The following is a 26,206-nucleotide window of genomic DNA, read 5'->3' on the forward strand; positions in this document are numbered from 1 at the left end:
GATGAATTTGGCATGTTCCTGAATAATGCATGTCTAATGAGTAACATAGATGACTTTTTCTACTTTGATTTGGGAAGCTTGGAAGAGAAAAGAGAAACCCAATAGGGTTGTTACCCAATGTGCATTTTGAGGAAGAATGTCCCATGTCCCACTAAGAGTTGCTGCTTCAATACTACTTCCTATTAGGTCAAATGATTTCTGTTTGCCTATTGGTTCAAGGTTTCTTTGCATGTTTTTAAATATTGGTTTGCAGAACCTTTAATGGAGTTTTAACAACTATGCTTCAGTGCTTCCTGATTCATTCATTTTCCCCTTGCTTTAATCAACTAACCTCTTTTGTACAATTTATTTAAAGCAAGCACTTTAATTTATGAATTTTGTTCTTTGACCAACAGTCTGATGATATGCCCGAAATGCCACCAGAAGCTGTAACAGAGGAGCAGTACACAGATGAACATGGCCATATTGTGGTGAAGAAGGTACAATTTAACATTAAGATGTTGACTTAATGGGAAATGCAGGAAGAGCAGGGGTTTTTCTTTGTAAATTAAAGCTACACTTGGGCCCTTTTGTGTGCTATGGAGTTAAATTAAAAGAAGCCTACAATGAGACTCCTTCAGTGTCTGTTAATGATCGGGTTTTTTCTGGTCTGTGTCAGTTTCACATATATTCTATCCTGTTTCTGCATCTATTAGCATTATTTTTTGCACCCTTCTTCACAAAATGCATTTTTGGTGCACATCTTACCCTAAAAGATGCATTTGGGTACCTCTTCTGAGTCAAGAACTGCATTACACAATTTGAAGAACTGTGAAATAATAATTGCATTCAATTCTGTATATTAGTCTGGGCAGTGCAGATTAGGTGGGTCTGCTTAAAAATGCAGACTGGACTAAATCCTCGAAACTCCCCCCTGTCTACTCCAATAGTAACACGGAAAGCATCTCCAATGGGAATTGGACACTTTAGTGACATTCCTGGCCCAAACTGCAGTCTAACGTGTTGATATGTGCTCATTCCACATGGCACGTCAAGGACGAGCTGGTACAAACTGGGGCAGCAGTGGCTGTGACAACTACTGCAATAAAATTTTTATGCGGTCACAAAGGAAGCCACAGTTGTAAGTCTGACATAAGTTACTTCTATGATGCCCTGCAGAGCACCTTTGAGGCCTAGTTAGTAATCCAGGAACACATTCAACAGCATGAGTTTTCCTCTATATCAGGGGTTTGTTGGTGGAAAACAATATATCAGAATCAGTGTGAAGGTTGGTAATAAAAGTATCCAAGGCTGCAATCCATGCACACTTAGCCTGGATAACAGCCACTGAGCGCAGTGGGGCATTTGTGAGTAACCATTCTAGGATTGCACTGCGTGGCCAGTTTGCATGGTACTGCACCGATATGTGTCAAACATGCTCATCAGTTTTGCAAGTGTGATCTGGGAGATTCTGCTAGGTTCTTGATACCAAATACTTTCTGCAAGGCTTACTCTTTCGAAATAGTTTCTAAACTAATAGGTTATTGTATTTTAGTGTTTTGTTGGAAGCCACCCAGAGTGGCTGGGGATACACAGCCAGATGGGTGGGGTATAAATAATAAATTATTATTATTATTATTATTATAAAGATACACTTCCAAAGGAAAATAATCCATGGTCTGACTGGGAGGCCTAGCCACTATTTAAAGAGGTGAGCTTATTAAGGTTCATTGGAATTAAGGTACTTAGGTGAACTGATTTTGAACATCTAGCCTTTCATTTACCGCGTATTACCTGCTAGTAGAATGGATATAGTGATGCCTCCAGCCTCTTTGGGAAGGGTTATTTTGTTTGCAGATGAATAGAAGATGCTGCACTTACAAAATTTTACATGACTGCTATTGTTTTAAAATGCTTAATAATGATGTCATTCCATTAGGTCACTAGAAAAATCATCAGGCGATTCACTTTACCAGATGGCACAGAAAAGGAAGAAGTTGTGATGCAAGGAGAACCTCAGGAGCCTGTTAAGGTGGAAGAGGGAGATGGATATTCCAAAGTCATAAAGCGAGTTGTGCTGAAGAGTGACAGCGAGCAATCAGAGGTTAGATTGATTGAAGGAGAAATGAATTAGGAAAGTTAACAGTAGTATTACCTCAAGAGAGTTTCTTCTGGCCATTGTGTTTAAGTTGCAAACTCCCCTCACTTGGTTGCAAGTCTGCACACTTCTAAGGGCCTTTTCATACATGTCCTGGGTTTTAAGGTTGCACATGTAGGGGCAAGTTGTGATCTGTAGATTGTGAAAAGCAAGTAGATGAATCCAGGGCATACCCATTTCAAAATCTACAAATCATGTTTTCTAAACCACTTTGCTGCTGGGAAGATCACTTGCATTTGGAGAACACTGAACATTTCACTCGGGACGGAACCTTGAAAATGTCCCTTCAGTCTAAGTGTTACACTGAGGGTGGAGGGTTAGAGAGGAGGTGGAGTGAGGAGTATCCTATTGAGTAGAGAGATGTTTTCTCCAACATCAGACAGTAAAACTATCTATTCTCTTATCTATTCTCATACATGTCTGCCTTATTAGAAATCCCTGTTTCTAACTAGCAAGTATCATGACCCCAAACCCAATTGATCACAGGACTTTAAAGAAGATCTAGAACTCGACAAGACTCCTTGATGTCAGCACAACCAGGTCATCAAGGAGTTTGGGCTTCCTTTTTTATCTTAAACCTTTTCAGACCCAGGGCCTACTTTTCACCCAGACCTGCATTGGGGAACCCATTCCTTAATCTTTTATCACATATTTGCATGATGATAGTGCTCCTTTTGCAACCAACCTTGAAACTGGCTGCGGCCCACTACTGGGTCATGACCCACCAGCTGAAGACCAGTGATAAAGGCCTTTTCAGCTTCCATAAAGCCTGTGGTGGCCCCAGCTATTGGCTGAAAAAACATTCCCCATAGCTCAGTAGGAACTGCCCAGGCCCTTGACTACTTAAAGAAGCCTACCTTGACTTGGTCTTGGCCCAAGCCCCAGCTGAACAAGATAGCATGTGGGTGCTCTGCTAATGGGATCTTCAGCTGACTGGCCTACTCCTAAATTCAAGGTACTCACATTAGCCGGTGCCCAAAGCCGTTTCTGCAACATGCAGAGAACTGCTCTCTTGGCAACAGTCAGATTCAGACGGCGAAGTACAAATAGAAAGGTCACAGAGCATTTACATCTTATGATATGCATAGTGAAACTGCAGGAATTGAAGTTTTCATTTGGAAGGAGTTTGCCATATGATTTGTGATGTCTACATCAAGCTAAGACCATCTGAATTCCTATAGTAAACTGATTTCACATCCTGGAAGAAATTTTGTGAGGAAATTTAGGATTCATTGATTTCTTGCAAAATTTTGCAACCAGGACAAGTTGAGCATATCTTTAAATTTATGTATTACATTCACTTAGAATAAGCCAAAACTCAGTATCAGTCATTTCAGACATTAACTAAGCAATCCTTGTTTTGAGCTCTCCTTAGTACTGTGTGCTCACAATCACACAACTTATCCATGAAACCTTTCTTCACCAGGTGACCTTTTCTGAGCCAAGTGTACTGAGTGCCTCAGAATTTCAGTCTGAACCAGTGGAAGGCCGCAAGGTCAGCAAAGTTGTGAAGACTACGGTTGTACATGGGGAGCGAATGGAGAAGCACCATGGAGATGTTAGCTTAGCAACTGATCTTCCCTCAGCCAAAGATGACTTTGAAGAGGTAAAATATTGCCTTTTCGACATGTCTTTGGAAGTGTCAGTCTGGAACACCACTGTAAAATCATATGGGAAGAAGAATATACATAAACCGGAGTAGTTTACTGCAGTGAAGTACATTTGAAGCCTTGTTTCTAAGAAAGTTTACCTGTCCTTTCTAATATGTTCAGAGCAATTCAAAATAAAAAGTGCAAATTAGAAAATACACAAAACCACTAAAATAATATCTATCTGTAAATGTCCTGTATGAGACACCTGATGAGACCCAGTTAATGTTCTAGGAACATCTGATGGTGCCATATTCTTAAAGCTAAGCAGATGTACAACTGATTAGTGACTCAGTAGGATACCACTGGGAGGAAGACCCTGAGGTCTTCTGTAGGAAAATCAAGATTGGAATAAAAAAAAATCAACACATTTTATTTTAATCCAATTGCATCGCCATATCTCAGCTTAACTATCTAGAACATCCTTCCATGATGTCACTACTTTATCTGCACTGCTTTCCAACTATTGCAGCAGCAGACCCTTCCCCTCTCACTGGAGACCCTCCGCCCACAAAATACTCATTAACTGAACTCAGGAAACAATCCAGGAGGTTTCTCATCAGAAGTACACTCTCAATATCTCCAGCTCAGTAATTTCCAATACTCTCATTGGATGTCCTTTCACACTTAAAATTTACATTTTTCCTTCTGTCAAAATGGTGGCATAGAAAGACATTCACATTCCTTTTATCACTGCAATACTTCTTCACACTGTCACACAAGCACGTATTCATTGTGACCTACGAGAATGGGTTCACCTCAGTCTGATGAGACACTGAAAATTAATTACATTAGCTGTGTAATTAATTACCATCAAGTACTCAAGCCTCCCATTCACCCCATAAATTGCCTATAAACTGATTCAAAGAAGAATGCTCTGGAAACCAACAAGCTATGGGGGTGATCCTGCTGTTGAAAATCACACAAGACATTCAGTAGATGCCAAAGTTTACTTTATCACGCATTCTACCATACATAATCTAGATCTGATTTAGGGCAAAATCATCTTTACCGCTTGGCAGAATGACACAAAATGTCCAAAGTAGCTCCGATACCCTGGGGTAGTTTGGCTATTTTAATTGGTTATCATGGTCCACTGTCCATATGTTGACTAAATATTTTTATGCTGTTTTATGGATGTTCTATATTCACAGATTAGATATCTGAGATTAGATTAATTATGCAGTATATAAAATTATAAATAAATAAATAAATAAATAAATAAATAAATAAATAAATAAATACAGGCAAGGGATGTAGAGCCTCCGTCCCAGAAGACCACAACTCCCATCATCCCTAACCCAGCAGCCATGTTGGCTATGGCTGATAACAGCTCTAGTCCAGCAACGTCTGGAGGGCCACAGGTGCCCATCCCTGATAGACATTGTCTACGCCAGTGTGGTGTAGTGGTTAAGAGCGGTAGTCTCCTAATCTGGGGAACCGGGTTCGCGTCTCCGCTCCTCCACATGCAGCTGCTGGGTGACCTTGGGCCAGTCACACTTCTTTGAAGTCTCTCAGCCCCACTCACCTCACAGAGTGTTTGTTGTGGGGGAGGAAGGGAAAGGAGAATGTTAGCCGCTTTGAGACTCCTTAAAGGGAGTGAAAGGCGGGATATCAAATCCAAACTCCTCTTCTTCTTCTTCTATATGGGTTTCCTGGGAAGACATTTCAGAACTGCCAAATGTATCCTGATTCTGGATCTGGCTTCACTAATCTAGGACTAGTCCTGGGGTGAGAGCTGGAAATTTATAACACCTGGGCGGGGGGACTGCAAAAATCCAGTTTTTGGAAATGTATTCTGGAGCAGGACTGTGAAGTTCATCTATCGCTACTGGAAATAATGCATTTTTCTAGCAGTGGCAGAGAGATGTAGATTCAGTTGTGACTCCTCAAAATTCACAGTAAGTACAGAAGACTCCTATATATTTCAGACAGTCAAAATGCAATGAATTTGAATCATGGGCACTCAATGACAAGATATTTTACATTAGCAAAAGCTGACGTGGATGGTTTGTTGTTTGCTTGTTTTTGGGGTAACTTTCTTTTTCTCATTGGCTCTGGACTTCCTCCAGCATTTCATCAGGTTGGAATATTTAAGCTATTCTTTAAAATCCTTTGTGGTATGGTTCTGTTTCTTGTTTCACTTTAGGCCCTGAACTATGCAGGTAACAAAATGAAAATTGAAGTCCCTCCTTTAGTAGAGAAAGAGGTCATGAAAGAGGATGGCTCAGTTATTAAAAGGTTTGGGTTGGCATGGCAGTGAACTTCTTAATGGCAAAAGATTAACAAACTAACAGAAATTGTGTGCGAAGTGAAATAATGTCAGCTTTGAATCTCATACCTTAAGCTTTTCTTGAAAATACTAAGTGATTGGCACTGAGGCCACTTCTTGACTGTCGCTATTTTGCAGGTATGATTCAGTCACATACCTGCACATTTAGGCTGAAAATATCCCTCACATTTTGGTTCGGAATCACTAAGTCAATTTTACATGCTTTGATCTCCAGAAATATGTTCACCGGAACTCTATGCTGGACCTTTTTCTGTGTAACAAACACAACTGAAGCATCACTAAAAATAGGTTCAGAAGAGGAAACTTGTCTTCTCAAGCTCCCACTTTGCCATTCAGACAGACAAGTGGGGCTGCAGTGCATGCCTAGCCAGGGGGCAAGAGGGGTGGTTCTGTTCAGGGCTTCAGCCAAGGCTTTTTTCCAGCTCAGTTTTCCAACTCAGTTCTGGCACCTCTCAGGTGGGCATCATTGCCATTCTAAGAGAATGAGGGAGAAGTTTGGCTTCAGCCAATTTGCAAGCGGAGCCTTCAAATACTGTTTCCACTTGGTGGGGGGAAAAGTTATTAATACCCTTATTTTTTAGTTAATGTAGAACTAATTGTACAACCAAAATGGCTACTCCAGTGTTCCATAGTCAAATGTTCTGAGGCTGACTTGCCCTAGTATCTCAGAGCTTTGGTTCAGATGTCATGGTTAGAGGGAACATATGAGTAGATACTGGGATAAGGGATAAGTATTCTCTCTACTTATTTCACAATCCACATTTTTATTGCCGTTTTGTAATTTCTGTTAAGCTATAGCCTAACTCAGATTACCTGAGAGTAAACACTGAATTCAATAGGGCTTACTTTTGAGTAGACATGGTTGGGATTACATGGTGGTTTGCTTTCCCACCTCGTTTCTTCCCCCTTTGCTTTCCATTTTATGATATCATACACTGGCTTAACATGGGTGGAACCATTGTGTTTCCCACTTATGACTTTACCATGACAATAGTCAAGACTGACAATGTATATACTATGTGGCATCTTGGCTACTTTTAAGACTATACATAATGGTGACTATGTATGTAGAAAAGATGGAAGGATGAAATGGGGACCAAGGAATGGTTTAGTTGCATAAATAAAGAAACCCTTTAATAAAGCAATAAGGGAGTGGGAGGTATGTTAGCTGGTTAGGGAGATAACGCATTCAAAGAAAATCCAGCACAGCATGGTCCACTCATTTCTTTGTCTGCCATGAGGAAGATGATGTGTAGATGCCCATACTAGACCAAGGCGGCTCCCCGGGAAATAACGAGCAAACAGATCCCCCATGCAATATTAAAGTAACAAATGACAGAAACTGTTTTGGTTCATGTACTTTAGAAAGTCTTAGAAGACAGGGGTGATGTCATTTCTCAAAGCTCCCTTCTCAAAAAAATAAAAGAAATGTTTACCACCCACATTCACTAGACAAGCCCCATTTAACAATCTGTTCTCTTTGATGTCACTGTGATATTAACCAAAGAAGATTTAAGATGATGGCTGGAAACAGTCATATACCATGAACTACCTTTTCAAAGGTCAAAACTGTCTCCAGAACAAGTTGGTACAGATCAGTTCTTGAACCAGTCCCCACCCCCACCCCACCACCATTGTCACTTGCCATGCGACAAATATATATGCCAGCAATTCATATTGCTGGATAAAGGCATTTATTCCAAATCCTTGAAACACCAATGTGACACGGGATTGCTGCCTTGTTCACAAAGTGGAGGAAAGCATGCGTTCTACCCTTAAACAGGCTAGTGGTTGCAGTTTTTGGTTTTTGCAAAATGATGGCATTTCCAGTTTTTTGAAAATAGTATATTAATCTCCCACCTTTCCTCCATCATGGATCTCAAGGTTACATATATGGGTTTCCCCAGTGGCTTCCCATCCAGGCACTAAGTCAAGGCAGACTGGCTTATGTCACTCCATGTCTGGGGACAGTTGACAGTTCTAACTAAGTACTTTCTAAGTGCAAGTATATTATAAATTTTGGAGTTAGCCTAGTCAACAGGACAAAATCCTAGAGTGAATACAATCTATAAGCTCTTGTCTGTGATAGTGGAAGCTGTGTGAGAACAGTATTAAGCTGTTCACGGCTAAGGATAGCATGGGTCTTAATTGGTGAAGGTAAATCAGCTTTGAGAGCAGATGCAGTAGAAATATTTAACAAAAATGATTTCATTACCATCATGCTAGGTTTAGCACCCTGAAAAGGTTTGCATGGTTATTTCAAGCTCTTTTAATGGCTGTGCATGGAAGCATGTGTTTTTAAGGCCCAGTTCCAGAAGGTGGGCATCTTACCATGTTAAAAACAAAACAAAACAAAATGAACAATTTTGTTCATTTGAATTTAAAAATTATATTGTGGTACAAGCTTTCATTAGTGGTATTATTAGCATCAGTATCAATAATAAAATTTAGTTATTGTTGTTATATTCCACCTTTCTATTAGAATGGTTAAGGCAGCTCACATCCATATCCTTGCTGCAGTCAATTTCAATGGACCTATTATGTCTCAAAAACTTTATTATTAAAAAAGGGAAATTCCATTTCCTTTTTAGCATATGTTACGATCGCTCACTCTTTACCCATCATTTCCCTGCAGGACAACAATGAGTAAAGCCAGTACCCAGAAGAGGACTGTGGTTAAGGACCAGTATGGAAACCGTATTCATGTGGAACTGCTGGAGGACACACCAGAAGCACTACCCCGGGATGACCTTCAGCATGACCTCCAGCAACTACTGAGACATTTCTGCAAAGATGAATGGAAGAAAGAGGCCAAATGAGATGCTGCTAAAATCTCACCCACAGACCAACACACATATCCATTCAATATCCAGAATTCACTTTCTTCTTTTGCTGTAGATGACATAACATAATCACTAGAGGACACTAACATTTTGACTTGGCATATAGTGTAGGGTTGTTTTTCTTTTCTTTTTTTTCTTTTCAAATATCTGTAAGCTAATTTGTGACCAAAGATAGCATCCTTCATTTGGGATGGTTTGTCTACTAAAAGTCATTGACTTTGTGCTATACTGGAAACTTGTCAAGATTGCCATCTTTGTTGTTCCTTTGCTTCTGCATCCGATCCATACAAACATAGCTTCTTCCACAGGCCTCTTCAAATCACAATGTATGTGCATTTTTTTTTTTTTAAAAGGGATGCTAACACTAACCTGTAAATAGCTAAAGTGCTTGGACTCACAAGATTGAAAGAAAGAAACACTGCCTTTCGTGACTACTTTTAGGATCGAGAACTACACGGTCTGTTGAAACTGTTGAAGAGCGATTAATTACTCTTCCATTGAATATACAACATGGATCTACTGAGAAGGAAGCATGTCAGCCTCCCATGTTTATAGGACTTCCAGTTTGTTGATCTCCTTGACTTGAAAGTTTCTGACAGTCAGGCCGAAACCTCAAACTCCAGCTGTTGCCAGCTGAATGCAGCCACCCCTGCTTTATGACTCCTGGGAAGCCACCTAAAGATTTCCTGAAGAAATAAATACCCAGTTAGGTATAACTTGCTAGCAGCTATATCTGTGGCACATTTGCATACTGTATTCAAATCTTTTAGACTGGAACAAGAGGTAAGGTGTATTACAAACAAACAAACAAACAAAAAAGCTCTAACTCCTGTAACTTCCTGTTTTCATCACTGCTTTAGCAAACCACGCTGTCTTATTGGTGGTTATTCCTGCTGGCCACTGCACTGTAGATAACTTGATAAGGGAAAAGAAACCCTTTCCCACTCTTAAGAAAGGTTACTCTAAATTTATCACATTCTATCAAGACTGTCTCTTAACCTGGTTTATGCATGTGGCATTGGGAAACACAATCTCAACCCTCTTGTAACCATGTCAACAGATTATCTCTCTCAGCACTGAGCGAGCCGAGCTTAACCTTCCATTTGAGATTGTTCTTCAGAGATTTGCTTATGGAGGGATATGAATCAATTGGGCATTTGTTTTTTTGTCGTCGTTTTATTTATATTCCTTAACCAACTTTCAGGAATCATCATGTAAATGTCTGCACTTTGATTTTTCCAAGAAGGGCATATGCGACTCTGGAATTATTCTGTGGTCTGTACCTAATTCTAATAGTGGTCTGGAGCTCTGTTGCATTTTAACATATATATGTAATTATATATATTATATATATACATATAAAATGATATACATTTTGAATCAGTTATTTGATAAAGACAAAGTATATTCAACAAGGATGAGTCAAGTCCTCCAGGGTTGATATTTTTCAAAACCTAGCCAGATTTTCCTTCTTGTAAAAAATAATAATAATAATAGACTCAGTGCTCAGAATACCGAAAATAAATGTTACAAATGGCACCTCTTCATTTAACTAACCATGTGGAGAGAAAGGAAACGTTTTAGGGTGTTTGGCCACCTGCTAAGAAAGCTACCCAAAGTGCCATTCTAACATTTTTCTTTTTGGTTGGCAAGCACTTGTGACTGCCAAAATGGAAGGAGACCCATTTCAGGACACACAATAGCTCATTTCTCATTGTCAAGAACATCACTGGTTGACCTTCAAGACTGGGGCTCTAAAAGAAACGCATTTCTGTTGTGTACTTTGCAGTGCAGATGATGTTCTGTGTAACAGCATAATGGCTATCCTCCTTTATCGGTTTTGATTTTTTGCTGTGTTATCAGAGAACTTGAATACTGTGAGAAGAAGTGATTTTAAGTTGATGAGTCAGCATCTTGTTCCCATGGTGATAACACTAACTGAATATATCTATGAGGGCATGTATTAGTTAAAAAGATTTTAAAAAAGACAAAACAAAACAACAACACTAACAATACATAGCTGCAACGTGTACAATGGCTGATTTAATTAAATAAAAATGTACAAGTGTTAAATGTAGCACTAATTGTATGCCTTTTTTTGGTACAAGTTTAGCAGGGCTGATTTAGGTGCAAAATGGCAAACTTAGCAACCTCTACATATTACTACTATCATTATTACCTCTGCATAACCAAGAATCGAATTTGGTTGTTTAATTTAAAGTATAGGAAACAGAAGACACTGTTTATTGTTTTCCGTTCATAAACGAATGGATCTTGATGTTGTCTTATTGGTAGCAGCTTCAGTGCATTACTTACTAGGCATGGTGGTTATATTCCAGAAATGATGTCATGTGTGTGTTTTGTTTCATTGTTTGCCAATTGTTCTGACATAGATAAGCCATAGAGTTGGAAGGGACCCTGAGGACCATCTAGTCCAACCCTCTGTAATGCAGGAATAGGCAGCTGTCCCATACAGGGATTGAACCTGCAACCTTGGCATTATCAGCATCACACTGATATCCAGATGGTAACTCTTTTATGAAGATGGTAACATCAGCTTGACGGATAAGCTGCAGACATTCCCTCCTATGCATGAATCCCAATAGGCAACCCACAGAATGTGCATGATCCCACAGGCAAATGTTTCCTCTTTTCCATGATTTTGGGGGCTTATAGTAAGATACCTTAGAAGCATTGACATTAGAATCACAGTTGCACTGTTCTCCATGAAAAGGTATTATGTGTGGGAAAACTCCCGCTTAGTTACAGAAGCATAACCAACTTTTTTTACTTTTTTTTTTTTTGAGAGGGTCAGGTGCTCTGATGCTTTTGAAAGAGAGGGAAGCAGGGCAAATATCAAAAGATCTATGCCAGAACATATGTAGTGGTTGGCAAGAATACCTGTTTGCAATCACCAGTGGGAGTCAACATGTGCAGGGGCACTTAGATAGAATCCTTGTCCCAAGACACTAGAAAGAGAGAGAGGTCATCGCTCAGTGGCATATGCTTTGAATATACTACTTAAGATATTCCATCTCCAGTTAAAAGGTGTGGGAGAGGCCTGAGATTTTGGAGAACCAAATCAGAGGACAAAAAATACTGGACTAGTGTCATCCTTTGTAGAAGGCGGTTTTGAGGCATCTAATCATAAGCCTGCATTTTTATCAAAGCTTATAGTTTTGATCAGGGCCTGTATATTAAAATGAGCTTAAAGATTTTCAAATGTTTCATGCCAGGCAGAAGACCAGCTGCCTAAGAACCTTGGCAATGTTTATTCTCCTGGACAAGGGGGCCCCCTGATTTATAGCAGAAAACAATTCTCAAAGTCGTAAAAGGGGAATTACAGGCTGAGAGCCAAGGTTACACTGACCCTACATATTACAGAAGATAAAAAAAGAGATAAACATAATTAAAGGTAAAAAGGTAAAGGTACCCCTGCCCGTACGGGCCAGTCTTGACAGACTCTGGGGTTGTGCGCCCATCTCACTTAAGAGGCCAGGGGCCAGTGCTGTCCGGAGACACTTCCGGGTCACGTGGCCAGCGTGACACCGCTGCTCTGGCCAGAGCCAGAGCCAGAGCCGCACACGGAAACGCCGTTTACCTTCCCGCTGGTAAGCGGTCCCTATTTATCTACTTGCACCCGGAGGTGCTTTCGAACTGCTAGGTTGGCAGGCGCTGGGACCGAACAGCGGGAGCGCACCCCGCCGCAGGGATTCGAACCGCCGACCTTTCGATCGGCAAGCCCTAGGCGCTGAGGCTTTAACCCACAGCGCCACCTGCGTCCCGTAAACATAATTAAGAGTGGGTAAATAGTAAAATAAAACCATGTGCCTCCCATTAAACTTGAGCCATATTTTCCTAAGGTTGAAAGGTCAAGAGCATCTGGCTGGCAGAAAGGAAGAGAGTATTTTGGGAAGTCTTTTTTAAAGTTGTTTCTTTCTTAAACTGGGATCCTTTTAAGATTTCTTTTCCTTTTAAAAGGTTATTTATGTTATGTATTAAATATATTGGCTTAAATGTAATTATGTAAAGGATTTAGAAACTAAGAAATGTTAAATCCTTATTGTCAGGGACTCAGCGGGAGCGCAGGGAGGAGAGGAGATGGAAAGCGAGGGGGAGCAATCCGAGGGCAGCGTAGGAGAATATGACAGCAGCCCGATAGATTCCATGAGCCTCTCCAGCGAATCGGAAGATTCACAGAAGGGGGCGCCGATGGGCAGGGCAAGGGGCGACACAAGGGGGACACCCCAGAAGCAAGGGGCCAGCGGGGACTCCCAGAGCAGCAGTTGCAAATCAGGACCAGCTTCCCCACCAGAGCGTAGTGGGGGGGAGGAGTCCCAGGTGTCAGAGCCCACACATGCACCACCAGCGAGAGAAGATGAGTCAGGGTGGACCACGCCTCCATCAGAGAGCGAGTTAACGGTTAAGAGGAAAGTTGCAGGCTGGGCGCGCGCGCCAAGTTCAAAGGTACAGGCGAGCGGCACAGAAGGTAGCCCGGATAGGGAACCAGGTCCTAAAGCCCGCCGGAAGGAGGGGCAAGAATCGTCAGGGTCAGCGTCAGAGGAATCCAGGAAGGATGAGACCCTAGCGGGCAGGAGGGCCCAGAGGAGAAAGGAATTTAGGAAGAGGTGGAGCAAAGCGAGAGTCTTAAACTGGTGTGGAGGGGGAGGAGACTCAGACAGGACTTCGCCGGTCTAAGGTCGGGACGTAGAGCTGCACGCTGCGGCTTTGAAATGGAGACTGAATCTCAATAAAGACTTTTGTACATAACTACAGCCTAGCGTTGGTCCTCTGTGAGCTGGGACCTGGAGGCAGCTCTGACAGTAAGTCCTGTCTCTAATTTCAAAGAACCTCGCAACGTGAGAGGACGCAGCGAGGGGCGAAGATTGGTGCTTCGCGAGCTCACAAAAGCAGCACAAGATGACTACAGAAGAACGACTGGCAGCTTTGCAAGAAGCCGTGGTACAACTTAACGCAGAAATACGAGCGGCAAGGAGGAGAGAAGAGGAATCAGATGCTGTCTGCAAGGATCTGCAAAACAGGTTGGAAATGTTGACTAAACAGGGGCCACCGGCAGCCAAATCAGAAGGGATCGGGCTCGGGAAGAGAGGGGGGAGCCTGGTGTCGCATTTCGATGGGAGTCTGCAGCAATATCCTAACTTCAGAGCAGACGTAGTTTTTGCGCTAAAGTTGCTGGAGAAGGACTTTAGAGATGAGCAGGAGAAAGTAGGCTTCATACTAACGCATCTCCATGGAGAAGCTAAAGCGTGGTTGCGCAATCTGTGGAGAGATAATGATCCAGCCCTCCAAAACGCAAAAGCCTTCATTAAGGCGATGGACGATTGTTTTTTATCAGAAATAGATGTAGATGTCGCTAGAAAAGAGATTCACGGTCTGAAACAAGGCAGAGCCACTGTAAGGCAATATCATTCCCGCTTTTTTGCATTGGTCAACGCGCTGGGATGGGAAAAGGACTCAGCGTCCGTCAGGGACCTGTTCTGGGAGGGGCTCAACGGGGCTGTGAAAGACGAAATCGCAAGGGGGGAGAGGCCACGGAGCACTCAAGAAGTGGTCCAGAAGGCGTTGACGATTGGTGTGCGGCTGGAAGAACGTCCCTGGAGCAAAGATGAAGGGCGTTGGGGACGCACGCCAGCAAGGGCACCTCCTTTCTTTCCCAGAGACTCAGCGCGCGCTCAATCCACGCCTCCACTGGGAGGGGGAGAGGAGCCGATGGAGATAGGTGGTGCCAAGGCTCAGTCAGCGACCAGAGCCCTCACACCAGGAGCAGCCAAGGTGAAGCCTCCTAGAGGGAACAGGAAGTGTTACATCTGCGAAAGTGCTCAGCATATGGCAAAAGAGTGCCCCCAGAGGCTCCACAAGCACAATGCAGCCTCAGCAAAAGTAACAGAAGCAGCTCAGCAGAGGGAACCGCAGCAGGGAAACGAAGAAGTCTGGCTGGAAGCAGAGCCGCTGGGGCCCAGCCAGACGAATCAGTGAAGCAGTCCCCAGGAATCTTACAGCCCACAGACCCCCTCCCGCCCAAACCAGTGGTGCAGCTCACCGCAACACTCCAGCTTCCCAATGGGCTCACCATGGAAGTGCCTATTACCATTGACTCTGGTAGCAATGCAGATTTTATGGGGGTGGATTTCATCAAGCAACATAGCATAGCACTCCTGCCTGCCACGATGCCCCTGAAAGTAGTGACAGTCGATGGAAGAGAATTGCTGGGGGGACAGGTGGTACAGCAAACGCCGCCAATGGTGATGCGCATTGGAAATCACCGCGAAGTCATCAGCTTCAACGTCACCCAACTGTCAGACACGCCCATAGTGTTGGGCATGAGCTGGTTGGACAGGCACAGCCCGGCATTGGCATGGTACCAGCGTAAATTGACCTTCTGCTCCTCCTACTGCGCAGAACATTGCATCATGACTAACCAGGAGGACGAGGGGCAAGAGGATGACCCACAGCTACAACTGGGCATGCTGCAAGCGGTACCCGACAAGTACAAGGCGTTTTTGGAGGTCTTCTGCGAGAAGGAAGCGGACAAGCTGCCTCCCCACAGACCCTACGACTGCAAGATTGACCTCCTGCCGGGGGCAACGCTGCCGACCGGAAAACTGTACTCCATGTCTGAAGACGAACTGCAAGAGCTCAGGGAGTTCATAGATCACAATTTGAAGCGGGGATTCATCCGAGAATCCAAAGCAGTGGGGGGCAGTCCTGTTTTCTTTGTGAAGAAAAAAGACACGCCCCAGAAGAGGCTTGTAGTTGATTTCAGAATTTTAAATTCGAAAACCAAGCCCACGGCTTTCCCGATGCCCAAGATTGACGACTTGCTCGCGACGGTGAGAAAGGGACGCATCTTCACCAAGCTGGATCTACGAGGGGCGTACAATCTTATACGCATGCGGGAGGGCGACGAGTGGAAGACGGCCATGTTCACGCCCTTGGGCACCTATGAGTATAGGGTTATGCCTTTCGGTTTACAAAATGGCTCCCACTGCTTCCAAGCCTTCATGCATCACGTGTTAGCGGGGCTCCTATACAAGAAGTGCGTCTGCTTCCTGGACGACATTCTGATCTTCTCGGAATCGCAGGAGGCTCACGAGAGAGATGTCAAGGAAGTCCTGCAAAGACTACGGGAGCACAGGCTTTACGCCAAGCTGGAGAAATGCCAGTTCGACATGACGGAGGTGGATTTCCTGGGCTACAAGCTGTCCGACAAGGGAATCGCCATGGACAGCGCCAAGGTACGATCAGTACTGGACTGGAAGAGCCCGCGCAATCGGAAGGAGGTCCAGAGGTTTGTCGGCTTTGCTAACTTTTATCGCAAGTTCATCAAGGGTTTCGCTATGCAGACGGCGGCCATCACGGACACCCTCAGCTCCAAGAAGAAGAAGTTCATCTGGACGGACCAGGCGGAGCAGTCCTTTCTGAAACTCAAGCGTCTTTTCGCTTCCGAGGAACAACTGCTGCATGTGAACCCCAGCAAGCCCATGAGGGTGGAGACGGATGCCTCCGACAGAGCCGTGGGGGCAGTCCTGTTGCAGCGAGACCCGCAAGGGGATTGGAGGCCGTGTGCTTTCTACTCCAGGAAGCTCAGCAAGTCGGAGCAGAACTACACCATCTGGGACAGAGAGTTGCTGGCCATTCATGCAGCATTCAAGGCGTGGCGGCACTTCCTCATCGGAGCCAAACACACGGTGCAAGTTTGCACGGACCATAAGAACCTGGAGTACTGGCGCACGGCGCGGTTCCTGAACCAGAGACACATCCGCTGGGCGGAGTTCTTTGCGGATTTCGACTTCAGGATAGAATACATCCCCGGAGACGACAACGTCATGGCTGATGCGCTATCCAGGAAGCCGCAGTATCTGGAGGAAGCAGCACCGGTAGCGGCTAAACACATTTTCGCACCCAAGGCGTGGGCATGCGCTTCTGCCACAATAGACCTGGAAGCGATACGGCGCGAGCTGCGAACAGATTCCTTCGCGCGCTCCAAGATGGAGGAGGTGCGCAGCGGCACGGCAAAGGACGACGAGTTCCAGATACGCGACGGACTGCTCCTCCGCAAGGGGGCCATCTACGTACCGGGAGATGAACTCCGCGCGACAGTACTGCAACAGCTACACGACGCACCCAGCGCCGGACATTTCGGCAAGGAAAAGACGGTGGAATTAGTAGCCAGAGACTTTTGGTGGCCCAAGATGCGGGGAGAAGTCGCGGAATACGTCACGAGGTGCGACACCTGCCAAAGGGCCAAGCCAGTCCACAGACCGCCGGCGGGACTGTTAGAACCGCTACCGACCCCGTCCGAACCGTGGGAGAGGGTAGCCTTGGACTTTGTCACTGACCTGCCCAGCTCGAGGGGCAAAACAGCAGTACTCGTGGTAGTCGACATGTTCACCAAGATGGCGCACTTCATTCCTTGCGCGAAGGTGGCCACAGCGGAACAGACGGCCAAGCTGTTCATAGACCACGTGTTCAAGGTACACGGCCTGCCACGGTCTATCCTGTCTGACAGGGGGCGCCAGTTCATCTCGAGTTTCTGGCGGAAGCTGATGGGGATCCTGAACGTCAAGGTCAACCTAGCGTCGGCAAGACACCCGCAGACCAACGGACAAGCGGAGAGGGTCAACGCCGTCATGCAGCAGTACCTGAGATGTTACGCCAACCAGCAGCCCTCGACCTGGGTGGACTATCTGCCCCTGGCCGAGTTTGCCTACAACAACACACAACACGTGTCCACGGGGGTGACACCATTTTTTGCCAACCACGGGCGACATCCCAGGACCTTCCCGGGCTTAGAGAAAGAGGGGGAGGGGGAGCCACAGGGAGCAGAGGCATTGGCAGAGGAGTTACAGGAGGTCCATGAACAGCTCCGTAGACAGTTAGACCTAGCAAAACACGTATACAAGATGCAAGCAGACAAACACAGAAGAGTGGGGGAGGACATACGGGTAGGGGACTGGGTCTGGTTAGCGGCCCAGGCAGTGCCGGCCAGATCCTTAGCTAAGAAGAAGCTAGGACACAAGCAGTTGGGCCCTTACCTAGTCGAGGCACAGATCAACCCAGTGGCTTTCCGTTTGACACTACCGGAGGGTTCCAGAATGCACCCGGTCTTTCATAGATCGGTGCTCACGCCCTACAAGGCACCTCACAGGTTTCAGGAGCCAGGGACAGCTCCCAGTCCGCTTAGAGATGCACCCATGACAGGGGGGTCGCCGAGGGCGGGGCCACTCAACGAGGTGACGGAGATTTTGGACTCGAGATGGGGGGAAGAGGGAGTCGAATATCTCATCGCAAGGGAAGGTGCCCCGGCCAGCGCCAACAGCTGGGTGCCGTACTATGCGGTGGAGGAGCACTACCTCAAAGACGAGTTCCACGCACTCTTCCCACACAGGCCCATGCCGGAGGATTATTTTGATGAATATCTTTTCACCCCCACACTCTCAGCCAGTACGTTTCAGGGGTTCTCCTCGGTTGAGGAGACGGTTCCAGAGACTACCTCGCCGGAGGGGTCGGTCTCAGACTTGGGTGCGGAGCGCTCTTATTGGTGGGACACTCAACCCGAGGAGGAGTGGCGCAGGAGACTGCTCAGAGGGCCCTGGCACGCAGACTACCCAGAGGAAATGGGGGAACAAGGGGGCATGGACGGGTTGGGGGAGGATCCTGGTTTCGAGCACGCCGGCAACGAGATGGAAGCGGAGGAGAGCGACGTCGATGTACCCGTCACGGACTGGCAGCATGCCAGGGGGGAAGACCGGTATCCGGCATGCACCCCCACAGCATTGGAGCACCCGGAACCCACGCCAGAAGAGGGGGAGGGGGGAAGGGGGGGCTTCGAGGGGGGGATGGATGTCAGGGACTCAGCGGGAGCGCAGGGAGGAGAGGAGATGGAAAGCGAGGGGGAGCAATCCGAGGGCAGCGTAGGAGAATATGACAGCAGCCCGATAGATTCCATGAGCCTCTCCAGCGAATCGGAAGATTCACAGAAGGGGGCGCCGATGGGCAGGGCAAGGGGCGACACAAGGGGGACACCCCAGAAGCAAGGGGCCAGCGGGGACTCCCAGAGCAGCAGTTGCAAATCAGGACCAGCTTCCCCACCAGAGCGTAGTGGGGGGGAGGAGTCCCAGGTGTCAGAGCCCACACATGCACCACCAGCGAGAGAAGATGAGTCAGGGTGGACCACGCCTCCATCAGAGAGCGAGTTAACGGTTAAGAGGAAAGTTGCAGGCTGGGCGCGCGCGCCAAGTTCAAAGGTACAGGCGAGCGGCACAGAAGGTAGCCCGGATAGGGAACCAGGTCCTAAAGCCCGCCGGAAGGAGGGGCAAGAATCGTCAGGGTCAGCGTCAGAGGAATCCAGGAAGGATGAGACCCTAGCGGGCAGGAGGGCCCAGAGGAGAAAGGAATTTAGGAAGAGGTGGAGCAAAGCGAGAGTCTTAAACTGGTGTGGAGGGGGAGGAGACTCAGACAGGACTTCGCCGGTCTAAGGTCGGGACGTAGAGCTGCACGCTGCGGCTTTGAAATGGAGACTGAATCTCAATAAAGACTTTTGTACATAACTACAGCCTAGCGTTGGTCCTCTGTGAGCTGGGACCTGGAGGCAGCTCTGACACTTATGCTAGATTTTTATTTCATATAGTTGGAAGAGATCACAGGGGCCATCAGCCCAGCCCCCCTGCCAAGCAGGAAACATCATTAGAGTACACATATGGTTGTCAGGCCTTTGTTTAAAGACCTCCAAAAGAGATCTTTCAATGATGATGTGAACTCAAGATCCTTGACATCTGTTTAAGATAAAAATTAACCATTTGTTTTGGAGGGCAATAGGGCAAGGAGGGCAAGAGGTGAGCTGGTAATTAAGGTTCCTTGTTGAGACACATGTAAGATATATTACTACTTATTTGTCATTTATAGATAGAAGAATATATAGCTTTTTGTCTCCCATAAAAGGGCAAAAGGAAATGGGTGTATCTTTTGTGATTGGTTCTAGCAAACAGCCAATAGGAATTTCAACCAGGCTGATTGGACAGAGGCAGCCACAGGAGGAGCAAGGGGGCTGGATTAAGGAAATATAAGTGCTGGCCAGAATGGCAGGAGGCCAGGCCAGAGCTTGGTAACCATATACCACTGTGCCTCTCATTTATTTGTCTGACAAATAAATTATTATTTTAATTTCTCTATTGCTGCGTTGAATATTTCATTCCAGCTAAGCGTTAACCACAAGCAGGGTGCTACAGTTTCATAGGTTCATTTGTCATTTTCCTGCAGCCAAACAAACATTTGTGCCACATATGATTAATGATAATATCATTGTTCTGAGCTATACACCATATTTTTCGCTCTATAAGACACACTTTTCCCCTCCTAAAAAGTAAGGGGAAATGTGTGTGTGTGTTATGGAGTGAATGCAGTTGGAGGCTCTGCTCAGCACTCCCTTTAAAGAGCCACATGGAGCGTATGTGCGGCTCTTGGGGCCCTTCTCCCTCCTCAGGGAAAAGCCCCCAGGAGCCGCAGACACACTCCGCACGCTCTTTAAAGGGAGTGCGGCTCTTGGGGGAGCCTTAGTCATGCGCAGTGTTGCTTTCTTATTTCTTGTTTTCCTCCCCTAAAAACTAGGTGCGTCTTATGGTCCAGTGCGTCTAATAGAGCGAAAAACATGGGGAAAGATGTTAATAAAAGCACGGCCAATCCTGTAGATACATATTTTACAAACAGACTGACAAATTGATCTCATGCTACAAGGGATAAGAAGCAATAAAATAGCAACTAAAGTCTGGTGCTCATGTTGGTAATTGAAAGGGAGGGGGGAATTAACTTCTCTGTTGCTGGATTAGTTGCAACTCCCCTCAGGCACAAGAGATGAGTCATGGTGGGAGACCTGTTGAGAACATCTGCTTCAGCAGAATGCGAACCATGAATAATGGAACAAACGGACACCACAGCTTCTGCGTAAATCAACTGTGATAAATACTATGTGCAGATTTTTAAGTCATCTCCTCTTTAAAAAGGATGACAAGCCACACGGGGCAAAGGAGCAACTAGCAGAATAGTTTAAGCCTGCTGATTCATCCTTACATGTTAGGTGGTTGACAGGTAGGTGTCCACAACTGCTGTCAAAACGGCCCACGGGGGGGGGAGGTGCACGTGGTCTGTGAGGGAGGGTGGAGTGGACAGGGCTGCATGTTCCTATGCTCAGTATAGGCCAGGAAAAGGAGTGAAGCAACCACCTCAAGTGGCAAAAGCTCCCAAAGCAGAGAAGTGGCACCAATTTCCTGCAAGATCTTGCTGAAATTTCATATGATCTCACAGAGTGCAACATATTTCATGAGTAGCCCCTAGCCGCATACAGGCATACAGCAACTTTTGCTATCCCACTAACTATGAATTGCTAAGTTGGTTGTCATTTCAAAAATCTATCATCCCCCCCCCCCATGGGATTGAAAACAGCACAATAGCTCCGGGACTGGTATAATTATTCTACCTGTGTCTGTCTGCATATGCATCAGAGGAGCAAGCAAATTTGAGATGCTGCAGATCCAAGGCTGCCCTTAGCCCAGCGCATGTCATTTCCTATAGCTGTGGATTAATGCCACAGAGCTCTCTGCCACTGCAACAAGGAAAGCTCTGGTGGCAGACCCCTTCTCTGCCTAAAAGCATTGCTCATCACTCAGCTGTTCTAAGAACTCAAGAGAGAGAAAATATCCCACTTTCCTGCAAATGTCAACTCCTCACAGCCAAAGACAACCTCAATGTTCTCCTCCTATCTCTTATAAACATTTTCAGACTGGGAGGCCACCCAAAAACACAAACACTAATGGGATATACCAAGAGCAGAATAAAATGCAAGAAGAAAGGACAGTTCTTCAGCAAGCTGAAGAAAGGGATTGAGGTAATAAAGTTCTGAGCCAAATGCCAATAGCGGATATGACCTTGGTCATTCCGGTTTGATGAATGACAGCTGCACAGGCAAACCCAGAACATCAGCTTGAAATATGCCTTATCATTCTTTGCAAACAGAATTAAGACTTTCCAGATAAGAAAGGGATAGGGGGACCTTTGGCTACGCTGGCTGGAGGTGATGGGAGTTGACGTCCAACAAGGAGCATGGTGCTGACAATGCCAAGGTTGCAGGTTCGATCCCCTTATGGGATGGCTGCATATTCCTGCGTTGCAGGAGGTTGGACTAGATGATCCTCAGGGTCTCTTCCAACTCTACAATTCTATGATATGGAGGGCCACAGGTTTTCCACCCTGGAGTAAAGTTACTTGACTATTAAGAACAAGTTTGATGAACGGTGGCAATTCAAATGATGTGTTTATATCTTGCTAACTTCACCAGCATCGTTACCAGAAAACACAAAGTGCAGCACTATGGGAATGAGTGAGGTAGACTGCTATAATTACAAATGACATTTACCTAGCAGAAAGAGGCTAGCAGCGGTGTATTTGTCACCAGAAAGCAATCAGCTCCAAATCACTGCAAATAAATCAGCTCACTGTGAATAAACAGCCATTGGACAGGTTTCAGAAGTGAGACACATCATTCTCTCAGTGCCAATGGAATTATCACGTTCAGACCCAGCTTGCACTCTAGAAGATCAACACTGCCTGAAGGAACTACTTTGCTATGTGCCAAAGGTTCGCATATGAATCATTCTTTTTTATTTCAGCATATTTAAACAGCCCCCATCAATGTTTTGCAGAATATAAAAGAGTGCCTCTCGGTCGGAATTTTGCTAGTGACCCTGTAGCTTAAACCATTTTAGGGAGAGAGAACGGGCTGACCTTTTTGCACTGTTCCAAATAGGTATGTGCCATTTACCCCATTTCTGTGATCTTTTCACCCCTTGGGACAGGAGATTGGTGTCTGGAAATGGCAAACACATGGCTCACACATAATGTCTTTAGCATGACAGTCTGCAAGTTCTTTGAAGCGCATGAAAGTAGCATTACAAAGCAAAAGTGAGGTGAAAATGGGATTGCTTTCCTATAACAGCTGTTAAAAGTCAGGATATTGGAGGAATCTACTACTTATAGATGAGATTCAGCTCAGCTCTTGGCAGTCTGTGTATATTAGGGGAAAGTGTGCCTACATTTGTGAACATAACATAAAAATGTGTATTTGGGAAAATTGATAAAAAGTGTACATTAGCCAAAACTGCATGCAAATACATTATATATAATTTCTTGCATTTTAAAACAAAAGGCCCACATTGAAGAAAACTAGCATGTCAGGGTTCTCGTTCTGCCTTCTTGATACACATTCACAGCAATATATATAATTAATCATATTTCTAACCCACCTTTCTTCCAAGGAGCTCAAGGTGATACACACACACCCATTTTATCCTAACAACAACCCTGTGAGGTTGTTCAGTTAGGCTGAGACACTCCTATTGGGCCAAGGTCACCTGGCAAGTTTCATGGATTTGAACCCTGGTCTCCCAAGTCCTAGTCCGATATTCTAACCACTACACCACATCACACCACACTGGCTCTCGCTAGTGTAACCCCTCACCTGAAGCATAAAAAGCTCAGGAAGTTATTGCCTGACCAAATGCTTTGACCTTCAGAACCAGAACGACTTTCAGACTCACAATCTGAAAGCTACAGAACCTGTAATATCAGATGCATTTGGATCTAACCCATCCCTTTCCACGAATGCTAGCTATTGACTTATCAAGGTTGCTAACAGGTCCTTGAGAAGGCAGGTGGCACTGCAAGACAGCGCATGCTGCCTTTCCAAAATGCCTGATTTTTCTCTGCAGCGATCTCAGATTACAAAGCAGGTTCCTGAGTGGAATCTCCATGGCAAGCCAGTGGCTCTCATTATTGGCTTGCTTTAAATATGCCCTTTGGCAGACATTATTCTCCTGGCCCTCATCTCAGCAGAAGGCGGCCACCATCAAAAGAGAAGTCCAAACAAATGAGCCATTAGTACCAAGTGGTTGTTTCCAGCTGATTTATGGCCTCTTTTGTGCTGCACTGCATTACTTCCTACAAGTCTTGAGGCCTGCTCCTAATTTCCATGGCAGGCTCGCTTTATTGTCTCTGTGTCAGAGCAGGGCAGAAAATAGCAACACATTTAGCAGAGCTACACAAATTACACCAAGAAAATGGATTTTGAATCTCCCCCTCCTTGCAGCTGGTGGAACGTTTAGCATCCTACAGACTCTCTGAAGGAATGCTTTTTTCAGCTATAGAAATTGAAGCTAATACAGAAAACACTGCATCAGCCGATTACATTTGCATCCTACCTCAGTGTTAAAAGAAATGTACCAATTTCTTTGTTTCCTACATCACTCCCGTCTTGCCAAAGGCAGAAGGGTTCTGTATTGGGGCTCTCTGAAGCAAACACAAAACACGAGTAGTGAAGGCAGCCTAGAATTACTAAGCAGCAGGCCTCATCACATGTAATGATACAGATCCTCTCCTTTACACTAGACACAAGAAGCAAATAGCCTAACATACCAGACCCTCCTTTACAAAATGGTACCAGGCAAACAACAAGCCCTCCTTCATACAAAGATAGAATACTACTAACCAAACTTCAATCTTCATGGAGGCCCAGGGAGGTAGCAGCGAAGACCTGTCTGGCCAGGCTATGCAGCACTTATTTCAGTTGGGGCCTGCATCGAAACTCCTTTCTCTCTGGTTCAGACCCTGTGATTTTTAAAGCTACCTTCACTTGGCTTTACTGTAATTAACTTCACCTGGCTTGGGTGTCTCATGATCTAGGCCAGCAGGCAAGCACAGTAATTAACCTACAGCTGGGTTATCTCTGAGAACAGAAGCCCTTCTGCAAGCAATCAAGTCAGCATTAGAATCACTGCTGCTTACGGGGATATGGAGGGTTAACAATTCCTCTTGCACATTTTCACAACAATCCCCAGAGCACTGAAACAACAGGATCAGTGACTCATGTTGGAAGTTTCCACTTCAGCTGCATATGTTGCTGTGGTTTGACAACACTGACATGGACTTATCTCATGATGTGGCCATTTTACTTGATCCTTCTGAACAGGCGTGAAATATAGCCACAGGGTGGGGGTGGGGAGGCCAACCGTTCTACTCTAACATATGACTCAGCCTTAGACAGTGGCGCACTGATTTCTAGTCCAAAGTCCTACCCAGAGTGACCACTGACTGAAGGCCAACCTTCTCTAATCTGCTGCCCTCCAGATGTTTTGAACTACAACTCTTGTCACACCCAGCCAGGGATGAGGGTTGTGATAAATAACACATTGGGAAGGCACTAGATTGGGAAAAGGTTCTCTAGAGGATTATAACATTTCATCTAATAAGCAGTTTCAGTTTATGACCCTGATATCAAGGAGATACTCCTGAAACACATTTATCAGTTAATGGAAAATTATCTCATAATGAACACGTTAACATTAACAATCTATCAGCCTTGCAATGGTCCTGCAATGATTCGGTTTACTTCCAAAGGAGTTGTTTTGCTTGGATCTTACACAGAACCACTAAAAGGCAATCATGCTTTTGGTATCATTTTCTGCCCCCATAAGTGTGTGTGTGTGTGTGTGTGTGTGTGTGTGTGTATTGTGTGGTCAGCACCAATTACTAATTTGGAAGCAGTAGGCTTAGCACTGTTGGAAACAGAGCACTGGGCAGGATTTGTCCAGTGCAGGAGGACTGCTGTTTTACATTCAGTTAAGACCCATGTTAAACTTTATATTGGGTTTTTTCCCTTTGAAGTCTATGGGTCACTAGTTGACCACCAGGCACTACAGCAGCAGCTCAAGCAAGTAAATTCTAGTCTAGAATATTTGCATAGTTTCTGTAAAGTAGTCCTGGAAAAGGAGCAATTTTGCTATTCACATGGCTGAAAAGCCAAAGGCAGGAGCCAGACTGGCTGTCAGCAAAGGAGAGGAAAACAAACACATTTCCACAGCTTTATCTATATGCATTTATGGGTGCTGAGCACAGAAGCAAAATAAACAATGCTGTCAGGGCCATTGACAATAAAAACAGAGGCACTATAATAAATGGTCTCACAAGTGATGGCTGTTCTCTCTAATGTGTTCTGTTGTAGGAGGGAGACTGATCACTCCCAGTTCAGGCGCCAGGGAGCAAACCCAAACAAGCAAATTATGTGTATTGCATCCAACCAAGAGAAGAGTTCAGTCAAAGATAAATGGTTCTGGAGAGGGCTTTTAATGGGAAAAGCCCAGAGTTTCCTTGCAAGCTACATGTGAGCAATGAAAGCTGCACATTCTTGTTGTTGACACCTGTCTGTCTTGAAAGACAA

At 45.2% G+C, this 26,206-nt stretch overlaps 1 protein-coding gene across 26 annotated transcripts in view; it reads left to right on the top strand.

Annotated features, from left to right (window-relative positions):
- ANK2 (ankyrin 2) overlaps window positions 1-9,264 on the top strand; it is a 322,074-nt gene extending 312,810 nt beyond the window's left edge. For all 26 annotated transcript variants that reach the window (XM_079990154.1, XM_079990163.1, XM_079990168.1 and 23 more), the window contains 5 exons: window positions 396-479; window positions 1,919-2,083; window positions 3,564-3,743; window positions 5,936-6,027; window positions 8,715-9,264. In XM_079990154.1, the coding sequence (XP_079846280.1) occupies window positions 396-479; window positions 1,919-2,083; window positions 3,564-3,743; window positions 5,936-6,027; window positions 8,715-8,898 (705 nt within the window). In that variant the 3' untranslated portion in view covers window positions 8,899-9,264. The remainder of the gene's footprint in view (window positions 1-395; window positions 480-1,918; window positions 2,084-3,563; window positions 3,744-5,935; window positions 6,028-8,714) is intronic.
- Window positions 9,265-26,206: the final 16,942 nt, after the last annotated feature.

This window comes from Podarcis cretensis, assembly GCF_951804945.1.
Source record: "Podarcis cretensis genome assembly, chromosome: 9".
In the NCBI taxonomy this organism is placed as follows: Eukaryota; Metazoa; Chordata; class Lepidosauria; order Squamata; family Lacertidae; genus Podarcis; species Podarcis cretensis.